At 41.4% G+C, this 13,040-nt stretch overlaps 1 protein-coding gene across 1 annotated transcript in view; it reads left to right on the forward strand.

Annotated features, from left to right (window-relative positions):
- SHQ1 (SHQ1, H/ACA ribonucleoprotein assembly factor) overlaps nt 1-9,627 on the forward strand; it is a 95,743-nt gene extending 86,116 nt beyond the window's left edge. Inside the window, exon 11 of the mRNA XM_028101846.2 lies at nt 8,194-9,627. Within this exon, the coding sequence (XP_027957647.1) occupies nt 8,194-8,740 (547 nt within the window). The 3' untranslated portion in view covers nt 8,741-9,627. The remainder of the gene's footprint in view (nt 1-8,193) is intronic.
- The last annotated feature ends 3,413 nt before the right edge of the window (nt 9,628-13,040 follow it).

Consider the following 13,040-nt stretch of genomic DNA (forward strand, 5'->3'; position numbering starts at 1 on the left):
TAGATGAAATGTAGAAATATTGTCAGAATTGTTCAAATCTGACATACCCAAAATGTCGTGCTTCATGGAATCATTTTAGAGAAGAATATATCTGTCTCAGCCTTGGACCCATAATCCTCACTTCTGCATATCCTTTTCTATCCAACAGAAGTGGGTTTTTTTTTCTTGTTGTTTGTTTTGTTTTCATTTTTGTGGATTTTTTACTTAACCAGCTATTCGGTTTCATTAAAATTACATATTTATTCTTTGCCTTGTACCAGAAATTATTTAAAGCATTTCTGTGTGTATGTGTGTGTGTGTGTACGCGCGTGCATGCATAAAACAACATGGTGTTAATTAAAGGTGGGGTCAAAGAAGGAAAAAAGGAACAAAATGAAAAGGGAGGCAAGGTAGATCTTTGGGTACATTCCATCATGCCAGGCGGGTCACAGATTTTACTTTCCTAACAGCCAGGATGGAAAGGGAGGGCCTGCAAGTTTCACACTGCCCAGAGTTTTGTGGGGCCGGAAATCAACTCTGCACACCAGTTTGGAGGATTAAAGTGAAGCACATTTCAGCAAAAGCAGTTCTGCTGGGGGCAGGGGGAGTAGAGGGAAAGGTGGCAAGTTGATGGGACTCACATTTCTGTCTCTGCTAATCTGATTCGGTCTGGCATAAATGCAGAACCATTTCAGGGAGGGATTGAGTCCATTTCTTTCAAACAGTTCTTTATGAACATTGTGCCTTTCTAAATCTGTTTATCACCTTCACCCTTCCACTTCTTAGATGGGTAGTCAGTGAAGAAGTAAAAATAGTAGCCTCTCTGGATTTGGGTAAACCTTCATTCACCTACCTGAGGCATGCTCTAACGTATGTGGGATTACCATAGAAATTTTTTTTTTATATGAAGTCATTTACTTTGCTCTAAAAATGTGTGCGTGTTTGTGTATCTAGTGCAGCTACTTATGTGCGTCATGCCGGGGCGGGGGGGGGGGGTCCTTATTTCTGAATATTCATTCAAATTTCTGTACTTAACAGAGTTACAAAGAGAAGTGATGATAGTCAAAACACAGACATATTCAATAGTGATCAAACCACTTAATAAGTTTAGCCCCCATTCTAGCATATCATTTCCTTCCTAGCATCCTACCCACCCATCCGGCCAGGGTTTTGTTGTTTGACTTCTTGTTGATGGCTGATACTCTACAGTGCAAATAAATTGCAGATTGGGCAAAAGATCAAGGACTTCACAAGGGCAGTGAAAGGAAAGCTTGAGGGAAACACACAACCACTGACACTGAGGCTCAGAAGCGTAGGATTAGCTAATAGTTGAAGAAGAAAACTACAGTACCAGTGACATCAGTGGGAAGTCTTTAAATGCCAAAGGAATCATTTGAGTATCTCATGATTGGAAGACCCTTGAGAAAACTATTGTTGCCTTGGTGATTATTTGTTCTCTGATTTGCTCTAAAGGACTGACCTAAAGTGATGAATGTCATACAGCACTGTACTGTAATTTTGTTAGAACAGTTACAGACACAATTACTGTTTGGTTCATTCTTTGTTCATTTGGAGAAATGGTATGTTAGTTGCAGTTATAACCTACAAATTAAGTCATTAAATATTTTATGAACTTGTTTGTGAGTTTGTAATTTTTTTGAAGGTGCAATCTTAACCTTTTTTTTGTTACTATTTACTATTAAATTTTGACCTTTTATGTCAATTTACCTTAAGTGACCTTTTTTGGTCTTAATTTATCTTCCATTAATGAGCATCTCCACTGTCTATTTGTTTCAGCTATAAGGGGTGTGGTATGTTGGCGTATCCCCTCAAAATTCCCAGAACCTGAGAATATGACCTTATTTGGAAATAGGGTTATTGCAGTTTGTAATTGATTGCTAAGATGAAGTCATGTGGAGTAAGGTGGACCCTTAATCCACTCTGACTGGTTGTAAGGAAAGGAGAGGAGACACAGAGACACTTCCAGAGGGCAGATAGCACGGGAAGAAACAGATACACGGAAAGAGTGCCATGTGGTGAATGGGTCTACAAGCCAAGGAACACCTGGGGTTGCCAGCAACAGGAGAAGCAAAGAAGCGCGGCAGAGGTTCTTCCTTGGAGCCTCAGAAGGGACTTCTAGCCTCTAGAACTGTAAGAAAAGAAATTTCTGTTGTTTGAAGCCACCAGTTTGTGGTAGTTTGTTATGCCCTAGGAAACTAATACAGGGAATTTTCAGAAAATTACTCTGCTGGTCCATAGACTACATGTTAATTTTCAGAGCCCAGGCCCAGAGAGGTATTACGTCAAGTTGGAAATAAGGTGAAAAGTGATTTCACTGGCCCAAACTCAATATGGCTTAAATAACTTGCAGTATTTTCTGTATTAAATAAGTAGCTTCTTGTTTAAAGATAAATGGATCATTTCTGTTAATAACTGAGCTGGAGGCAGGTTTCACTAGTATAGGGTATCAGCACACAATTCTCTATTCAAATGTGCATCAATCGGTACCTGTGTTTCATGGCAGCTTTCAAGAGAAGACTGTCCCTAGCAACTTCTACTTAAAACCAATACATTATCTTTTACATCAGGCTCCATATAGGTGTTTTGGGCGGGGGATTCTGAAGTTTGGAACTGGTTCTTTTCAATAGACAGGAATTATATGATTATATGCCATTATCATCAATACCCTTTAAAAAGAAAGCTGATGTGCTGTTTGTCCCAGATGGAACCGAGGGTGTGTGTATGTGTGTGTCCTTTGAAATTAAAAGGCCAAGTCAGTGTATTCCATCATCTGGTATGAAATGTTTGTTGAACTGCCTCACTGGAGCCCTGTCTTACATTATCAGTTGCTGGCTCTAGTGTCAGTATGTCATGGCTGGCAGGTTAGTGGGTTTTGGCAGAGGAAATGAAACCTAGTCAGTTACTACGAGATTTATAGTAGATCTGCTATTGCAGGAAGTGGTGAAAAGTTGATTGATAGTTGGAGACAAAACTCTACGACAAGAAACAGGATGTATGCTTTCTATTTATACCCAGGTTTTCCTACATTTTAGGGCTCCTTTTGCACTTGGTTTTGGCTCTTTCATAGGCCATGCAGTCCCTCACCCTTTAACTCAATCATCAAAATATAAAATAATGGAGGAGATTTTCTGTTAGCTTAGCCATGATAAAGGCACGTATTTCCAGCTGTTACTGTTACTCTTTCCTGGTAGTTGTATTTACTGGAACTTGTCAGAGAGCCGTTTTTAATTTTTAAAAAATCCTCCAAATAGGTTATTATTTCACATATACAAACAGAATAAAAGCTTTTTTAAAAGTTACATGGTAGGATTGCATTTCCAAAAACTTTCTAAGGAAAACCTGTTTTGAGTATCTTTTTAAAATATGACATTACTGTGATCCACTTGTCATGTCTCTTTTCAAAGGATGAATCTCTTCACTCCTGATTGAATACATTCTTAACAAGTAGCTGCTCTTGACTTAGATATAAAATATATACCATAAGTACAACTAGTAACTCAGTGTATTCATTACTTTATATCTGAATGTACCTGGTTTTTGTAAGCCTTCTGGTTAACTAATAATGTCACTTGACAAAGCTTTGACCTGAACTAGCTGGTCTGTTTTGAGTGTAACAGTGAAAAACCACTAACTACATTAAATGAGGTGCTTTCTGAAATGGAAAGGGCCATTGCAGAGTTAGGTTCTAGAATTTACAAGGAGTGGCAGATTTAGAACCGACTCTAATTGTACCAGTAGTTGAAAGAACAAAAAGCTCCTCTTTCATGGCTTAATTTTTTTTTCTCCAAATGAAGAGGGTTTTTTTTTTTTTTTTTTATAGCAAACAATGATTGCTAAGTAATCTGTGTGAAATAGTTGAATAGAAACAAACCCAACTTTCATTCCTTGGACCATTAGGTCATATTCTACATCAATGATGTTTTGAAATTTTTAATTCCTTTTTATTCTAGCATTCTTTAAGTGGAGAATTCAGAATGCTTCTTCCATAAACTTAAGGTTTCTATCACAACTAATAATTTAGGAAACTAGCCAGCTTGAGGTAGTAGTAAAAGTGGGATTAATAAGAAATAGAGATGAGTCAGCATGGTGAAGAATCATAAATGAACATAGAATTCTTTTTTTACATAATTTTTTTTAAAAAGATGTATTTATTTCAGAGAGAAAGAGCATGAGTGGGAGGGGCAGAGGGAGAGAGAGTATCTTGAGCAGACTCCATGCTGAGCGTGGAGCCCAACGTGGGGCTCGATTTCATGACCCTGAGATCATGACCTGAGCTGAAAACAAGAGTTGGATGCTTAACTGACTGTGCCACCGAGGTGCCTCTTTTTTTTTTTTTTTTTAACATATTCTATACAAATGGGTCACTTTAAATGTAATACAGCAGTTAAAGTGAGAAACAAACTGAAGGATGAAAATTCACATTACCTGGTAACCGGCACAAGTCCTCTTAGGGTCACATGGCTCATCTGGGCTACTGCCCTGCCTGCCAGAGTGGATCCTTTTTAGTCTCACATACGTGGGGTATGCCGGGTCTGAAAAGAGCCAGGATTACAGGTGAGAGGCTTTGAAATCCAGATTTATTCTGTTATACACGACAGATACAGTATAGTAGATAATAACAAAGATCCAGATAGTTTCAGCTTGAGAGTTGACACATCTACTCTTTTCACTGTATCCACAAAAATAATCCAGATGTTTTCTTCCAGTTCTAAGCCTCTGTCTTTCAGGCTCAGACGTGCACTTCATTGAAGCTTGCTAAGCTAAAGCCATCAGTGTTTGCAGACTTCTGTGCTTGTGCCTGTCAGAACTTGCTCATGTGGAAGATGTTGAATAGAGCTCCAAATGGGGAGAAGTGAAGAATGTGGTCTTAGGACGGGAAGCTTTTCAGAGCCTGGATATTTGTGGGAGGCCCTGTGGCGGAGGAGTGAGCACACTAGAGCTCTAAGGCATGGGTTTCCGGTCTTGACTGTGCCTTGTTAGCTGGGTAGACTTCATCAGATCTCTTACCCCTCCAGGCTTCTGTTGTGTCATCTGTAATGTGGACAGAGATGAAACTGACCCGTGAGGTTGTCATTTGGAGCAAGTGTTTGTGGAACATCATCTTTCATATATTGTCAGAAGTATTTGTCGTGGCTAATAAGAATGAGATGTAAGGGTCACTGAAGTAAGAGCTTTTATTTTAAAATTTTGTTTCCAATATTATGATTTAGTAAGAGGCATGGTCTTATTTCCCAGAGTCCTTGCTTTTTATCTCTTAAAGCTGCAGGTTACTACCCCGAGAGGACCTGCTTCAGCAAAAAAGATGGCAGTGAACTAGCTCCTGGGCTGACAGGGCCTTAGCGCAGAGATGTTTCAGACTGGTCCACTAACTCAGACCAAATTCTTTTTTTTTTTTTTTTTAAGATTTTATTTATTTATTTCACAGAGAGAGACAGCGAGAGAGGGAACACAAGCAGGGGGAGCTGCAGACAGAGGGAGACGGAGAAGAGGCTCCCTACTGAGCAGGGAGCCCGATGTGGGGCTCATCCCAGGACCCTGGGATCATGACCTGAGCCGAAGGCAGATGCTTAACGACTGAGCCACCCAGGTGCTCCTCAGACCAAATTCTTTACCAGTGGTCATCAAGGTTTCAAAATATATGGTGGGTGGACACCATTGACACCCACCTTGGACATGGATGTAACCATCTTACTCCATAACTGTGCTCCTCAAGGTGTCTCAAGCTGGTGAGAGCACCCAGAGTTTATAACCCTTTGGTGAATCAAAAGCTGACTTCAGCTCATCTTACCCTAGTTTTTCTCTTTACCCTATCCACCTTCCTTTTTCTAAGCTCTGGGAATTCCAGCACTGACACTCAGGGGTTTCCTTGCATCTGAGAAAGTTGCCCTCAGTGAGGGCTGTTGCCCGTGGCCATCCCCCCCCCCCCCCCGGCTGCACTGTGCACCCGCCCTAGAACGCTGACTGCAGTGAAGCTTCGGGGCCCTGACTGCGCTCGTGGAGGGGCCGCAGTGGGGATGGAGCTTCCCTGCACAAAGTCATTATTACGCCACATATTCTGAGACCAAAGGGCTCATCTAGGCACTGAGGTGAAAAATACCACCTTTGTTCACTCGTTCCCATTGTCCCACCAGTTATTTCAGCTCCATTGTAACGAGGCTTCATTTTCTCAATATTATGGGATGGACTACTCTTTCAGAAGTGACCTTATCTTGTGAACTCACCCTCCTCCAGTGTGCCTCAAAGCCACTAAATGTTCTGTATGCTCATTTCACCTTTGAACTTAGAGACACATAGAAGCCATGTCAGCATGCTGACCACTTTAACTCACTGCCACCCATTTCCGTTGTCACTTCCGATTTTCCTCTTGGGGAGAGTAAAGACAGGGTTTTTAGACACCTATGGTATACTTTTCGTTGCTTCCTTCATAACAAAAGGAAAATAACTAATTCATCCAAGTTAATTAAAAAGTTTATATTTAGTATAATGTTACAAATTTAGAAAAAATACTCTCTGACGTAACATGAAATGATCTGATAAAAATAAAAAGCGCTTCATGCTGCTCTGTATAGTACTGCATTTTATTTTTTTGTATATTTAAAATTTTTGAGTAGGTATTAACATTCACAGAGGTTTCAAAATAATTTGTAGTGAAAAGCCTCCCTCTCACCATCCTCCTCCAGCTTTCTAGTCCCCACTCTTCCCCCATATAAGCTAGTATTTTCTATAGCTACCCAGGTTTATTGATAAGTATACAAGCAAATAGATGTGTTTATATTTCTTTCTCATTTTTTAACATAAAAGGTAGCCTATACTTATGGCATGCCTTTTGTTGTTGCTGTGAAATGGTTTATCTGGCTTAGCCCATGAACAGCCTCGTTCTTAGGCAGCCATGGGCCCTTCCTTTGCGTGGAGTGTCCGTAACTTATTTAACCAGTCCCATAGTCAGGGGCATTTGGTTGTTTCCCATTTTGGAGTATTAAAAACAATGCTGGATTAATAACCTTGGGCCTCTGTCCTGTAGCATATGTGTTTAATTTCCAGATGTGGTATTGCTGGGTCAAGGGTATGTACCTTTTCAATTTTGTAAGTTATTGCCAACTTCTCCTTCACAAGGGGTCAGACCTGTTTAATTTCTTACCAGCTGTGTAAGGAGGTGCCATTTCCCCCACAGCCTTGCTAGTCGTGCTATCTAATGTTTGGATTTTTGCCACTGTGATAAATGAAAAATGTATCTCAGAGTGACTTTAGTTTGTACTTCTCTTATTTGACTGGAGTTGAACATCTTTTCATATGTTTAAGAGGCATTTGTATTTCCTTTTGTGGGAATTGTCTCCTTATGTCTTTTGTCCATTTTTCTGATGAATTGTTATATCCACTTTTAAGAACTCTGTTGGGGAGATTAGGCCTTGCTCTGTGACATGAGTTGAGTTGCCAATATTTTTCTCAACTTTGCTTTAGCCTTTTGACTTTATGTTTTGTTGGTTTTTGTTGTTGTCTTATAGAAGTTGTTTTTTTTTTTTAATTAAATTTGTCAATCTTTGTGGCTTCTGGATTTTTTTTAAAATTTTATTTATTTAGGGGCGCCTGGGTGGCTCAGTTGGTTAAGCGACTGCCTTCGGCTCAGGTCATGATCCTAGAGTCCCGGGATCGAGTCCCACATCAGGCTCCCTGCTCGGCAGGGAGTCTGCTTCTCCCTCTGACCCTCTGCCCTCTCGTGCTCTCTATCTCTCTCATTCTCTCTCTCTCAAATAAATAAATAAATCTTAAAAAAAAATAAATTTTATTTATTTATTTGACAGAGAAAGACAGCACAAGCAGAGGGAGTGGCAGAAGGAGAGGGAGAAGCAGGCTTCCTACTGAGCAGGGAGCCCGATGCAGGGCTCGATCCCAGGACCCTGGGATCATGACCTGAGCCGAAGGCAGGCACTTAACTGACTGAGCCACCCAGGTGCCCTGTGGCTTCTGGATTTTAAGTCATAGTTAGAAAGGGTTTCCTCATTCTAGAGGCATAAAGGGGATCTCCTCCATTTCCTTGTAATACTTTATTTGCTTCTTTTTTTTTTTTTTTTTTACATTTATCTGTTTTGGGATTTATCTTGGTGTGTCACATGAAGTATGGCTCCAACTTTATTTTGTTGTTCCTGGGCCAATTAATGAATAGTCCTAATATTTCTTCTTCAAATGGCTTTCAAGGTCCAAAAAGTTGGCAGCTCTTGCAGAAGCCTTAAAGGAAGTGTCGCTGACGAAGGCCCAGCTGGGACTAGACCTGGAAGCGCTGGAAGCCGCAGCTCTTCTTGTGCAGGAGGAGGAAACGGCAGTAGAAGCAGCCCGTTCCATTTCCAGGCAGCAGACCCCTTTCTCCAGTCCCGAGGCAAGTGATTCCGAGGAAGCAGACAGCACCACATCCTCTGAGACTGAGGGCTCGGACTCAGAACAAGGGGAGCTCACAGGAAGTGAATCTGAGACAGCAGATCCCTTGCGAGGCCCCTCCCTGGAGGGAGGCAGCACCCTGCTTATTGTCAATGGTGGGGTGTGCAGAAACTCAGCCACCGAGACCTCACATGGCGGTCCTGGAAAACCGCCTGCCTCCTCCCGGGCTCTTGGAGGGTCCGGGCCGCTGATAGAGGAGCTTGGAGAGCACCTGAACTCGACAGTTCAAGTTTCTGAACTCAAGGACTCGGCTGCTGGAAGCCACAGCAGCGTGCGGGCCAGAGGTGACTGGCAAACACCAAGTGATTGACTCCGAGTGGTTTTCCCCACCGTTGAGAATTATGTCAGATTTGGTTTCCTTTACTGAATGGTAATTCTTCATTTTCACTTTGTCCTTTTTCTTAGCATATACAACGCTGTTTTTCAGTGAGCTGATGTTGATACCTGTTGGTTTCCTTGGTACAACTTTAAAAATAAAGTTTTAAAGTATTTTTGCTAAAGTAGAATTAATATTGAAGATGAACTAACAGTTCAGCCAGAATCTCTAGAATGTAGAGCCCATTCATATGGTTTTTTTCAAGATTTTATTTTTAAGTAACCTCTACACCCAATGTGGGGCTCGAACTCACAACGCTGAGATCAAAAGTCACAAGCTCTACCAGCCAGCCAGGCTCCCCCATTAATATTTTTAGTAGCCTCATCAAGGGATACTTGACATAGAATAAACTGCACGTATTTAAAATGTACACTGTGGTTAGTGCTGACATGTATATGCACGAAATGAAATCATCACTGCAGCCAAGATTCTCTACCTTACCCATCATTCCCAAGTGCCCTTGTCCCCTCTGTTACCCCTCTCCCTTCCCCCCTCGTGCCACCCACCCCTCCATTCCCCAGCAAGCACTGATTTGCTCTGACACTGAACGTTAGTTTGCATCTCCTAGGATTTAATGTAAATTGAATTATAGTAATATGTACTCTTGTAAAAATTAGGCTTATTTCACTCACTATAATTATTTTCAGATTTGTCGATGTAGCATGTATTCAAGAGGCATTTTTTAGAAAGGTTTTTGTTTTTTCTCGTATCTGAGTAGTATTTCATTGGATAGATTTTTCCATTCACCTAGTGATGGACATTTGGGTTGTTTCCAGCTTTTGGCTGTTACAAATAAAACCATTACGAACATTTGTGTACAAGTCTTTGTGTGGACATATGCGTGCTGCGTTTCTCTTAGGTAAATATCCAGTGGTGGAATGGCTGAGCCGTATGGTAGGTGTATGTTTAACAGACTGTGTCCCAACATGGCGGTACCAGTTCATGTGTCCACCGGTAAAGTAGACTTCCAGGTCCTGCACATTCTTGTCATCACTGAGTGTGATCTGTTTTTACCATTTTTATCATTTTAATAGGAGTGAGGTGGTATCTCACAGTGGTTTTAATTTTCATTTTTTTAAGACTTCTGTTGGTGAGCCTCTTTTCAGATGCTTACTTGTCATCCACAAATCTTTGGTGAAGGGTCTGTTCAAATCTCTTGCTTTTTTTTTTTTTTTTTTTAAAGCTGGGTTGCTGGCTTTCTTATTTTTGACTTTTGAGAGTTCTTTATAAATTCTGGATACAGATCCTCATTATGAGTCATCTTTGCACACCTTGTAACCTTCCATTGGGTGCCACACATTGTAAATTTCACCTTGCTGAATATGTAGCCTTATCTTCTTCAGCTTTGGGGATGCAGTTAAGTTACTTGAAAATAGTTTGATCTTTGCACGTCTTGCTTGTGTAATTTGTTAGGCAGGTCTGGAACAGTGTTCAGTCTAGGATGAACTATTGCCCGGTATGAAGGAAAGATTCTCCCATGCCCCTGGAACTACAGATTTTCCAGTCTGGGTGATGGAAATAGGCACCTGGATGAATGCTGAGCACTGTTCCCTCTAATGCTTTCAGACGGTGCTTTTCCAGGATGACACAGTCTCGGCAATAAGTACTCTTGTGAGTATTAGAGGGGCCCTCTCCAGATATCTGGCCTTCTCTGCCGCTCTCTCTTCTCTGGTCCTCTGTTGCAAATGCTGGCTGCCTCGGTCCCTGCTCATCCTCAGCTCTGTCTCCTCACCTTGGGAGTCCGCTGGAGTCCCTGCTCATGCAGCCTGGACGGTGTCAGCTCAATAACGCAGCTCACTGGGTTGGTTTCTTATCCCTCAGGATCACTGTCTCTCATTGCCTGACATCCAGTGTCTTGAAAATGATTGTTGCATGTACTATTCCTGTTTTTCTTCTTTGGTTATGTTGGGTGGGAGAGTAAATCTGGTGTTTATTACTCCATCTTGATTGGAAGTGTAAGTCTCCATTAATGTTTTCAATGTGAATTTTCCCACTTGAGTGTAAGCTGCCAGGGAGCGGGTTCTGTGTCGTGTCTGGTTACCACTGAATCATCAGTGCCCATATTCTCATTGCTCCATAAATATTTGCTGAATGAATGAACAAATGAAATAAATCAATTTGCTCTAGGGGGGAAATGAAATGAAATCTGATCCGTATTAATCTCGGTAGCATTTTTATTTCAAGAAAGGGTTTGCTCCTTTTTACTCTAGGTTTATATAGGTTGCGAGTATTTGTATTTCCAATATAAATTTCAGTTTGTATTAACAGGATAGTTGGGGTGACTGTGCCATTTGACACACATGTTAACTCCTGAACACTTTAGCAGCTTTGTCGGAATGTGTTCAAGACTTTCCTCGGGCTCCCTGGAGAGCTTCAAAATCCCTATGACCATTGAAAATGCGTTTCTTCTCGGTGGCACATTACCTGAAGGCAGTTTGAAAATGCACTGTTACTCCCCTCGTTCACTTCTACTGACGTCAAGTTGAGCAGAGCCACTTTTGTCTAAAAGTTTAAAGCCATGGAAATTCTTCTACCAACTCTGTCCTTTCTTAGTTATCTACACAGGATCTACTTCTGTGAAGTTTGCCATGGGTAGAAAAACCTGTTACTCTCTTTCTCAGAGAATGAGCAAACATCCTTCCCGGACATCCTCAGAGCAGAGGAGCTCATTAAACAACTCTCCTGAGTATCAAAGACGATACGAGTGGGCGCCTTAATTTTCGACTCCGTGTCTGCCGTGTTTCTTTTACCTATGTTCACAGAGGGTTAAAGCTTTGTGATATCACATTACCCTGTCTTTGTTTAAGATGAGTTAAGAACACTACACCACGTCTGTAACCCAAAATAAGTCCAAAGGTACTGCCTTTTATTTGATTTTTTTTTTTTAACTTGACAACCTGCCATGCAACTCTAGGGATCTCCTGTAACCATATGAGTTTCCCAAGAACCCTGGGTGATGGGAGAAACAAATTTATTGGGGAAAGAGCAGGAGAGGACCTCAGCCACTGGTCGGAGCTCAGTGGAAGCAACTAAGGCTTTGGGGTTGATGAGGTGAGGAGGTGAGTTCCAGAGCTAGAGCTCAAGGGTGACCAGCCCACAAGGGGGTACACCCACCTCCGAACCACCTCTTTCCTTTTGAATCTGGGAATAGAGCTATTTTCCTGCTTATCTTAAAGGGTGATGAGACTGTATGTTCAAAACACTCGATGAACTGTAAAGTATTAAACCAACATGAGGGTTTATTACTCTTCTCTGACATCCCAGAGCTGAACAGGGCTCTGTTCAGCTACCTGCCAACAGGTCACTGGGGGGGCCGGCACTGTGAAAATGAGTCAGCCCTGTTAATCGCTCCAGAGGCATGCCAGTGGTAAAAGTCTACACAGTTCAGCAGATTAGAGAGAAATATTAATTATGTCAATGAATCACAGCACTGCCTCATCTTCTGGGTTTGCATTATCGTTGACCTGTTTTTCTGTGTTCTGTCTCTCCTCTCCCATTATCCTTGAAGAATAATCCAGGGCCTTGCCGTGGGCATGATGTTTTAGGTGCCAGTAACTCTGCCCATATCATCTGTCACTGGCACAGGATTAATTTACAAATGAGACAGGGCTGCTCCCTACCACTTTCTGAGTTGGTTGAGCAGCTGGGGGCCTGTTTTCACACCTGCTGGTGGAAAATCCACTTTGGTTGTAGGGATCAAATTCTATGACGAAGAACTTCAGGAAGGAGAGAGAGGGTCAAGTTTTCTCTGCTGTAAGACTTCATAAAAAATTGTTTTTATTAGAGGGGCCCCTGGATATCTATTTTGTTACAAAGAGATTTTTATTATAACTAGAAATTGCCCTATGTAGTCAGTGGTGACAAAGATACCTCTAAAAAGAAATAGAAATGAGTTAAAGACAATGTAGGAATTAAACCTTACTCAAAAGTACACCGAACCTTCATAACGTATTACAAAATACTTGAATATGCAAAAGTCCCCTCGAATCAACTGATCGGTCATGTAATGATGCTGCATGTCAGGTGGAATGAAGTGAAACTTCATAAACAAATCTGTTTGGTCAGGCATCTCCATTAAAGCGAGTCAAAAACTGCAAATGTTTCCTTAACATCATTCCGTCTGAATCCCCGACGGCATTCCTGTTTGTGATCTGCTCTCTTTCCCGGCCGTTCTCCGAGTGCATTATATATAGTTGCAATCCATACCAAATGAAGGAGGCATTGATTAGACTTG

This window comes from Eumetopias jubatus, unplaced genomic scaffold, assembly GCF_037043125.1.
Source record: "Eumetopias jubatus isolate StellerSeaLion01/CBP00866 unplaced genomic scaffold, mEumJub1_p1.0 scaffold_1, whole genome shotgun sequence".
In the NCBI taxonomy this organism is placed as follows: Eukaryota; Metazoa; Chordata; class Mammalia; order Carnivora; family Otariidae; genus Eumetopias; species Eumetopias jubatus.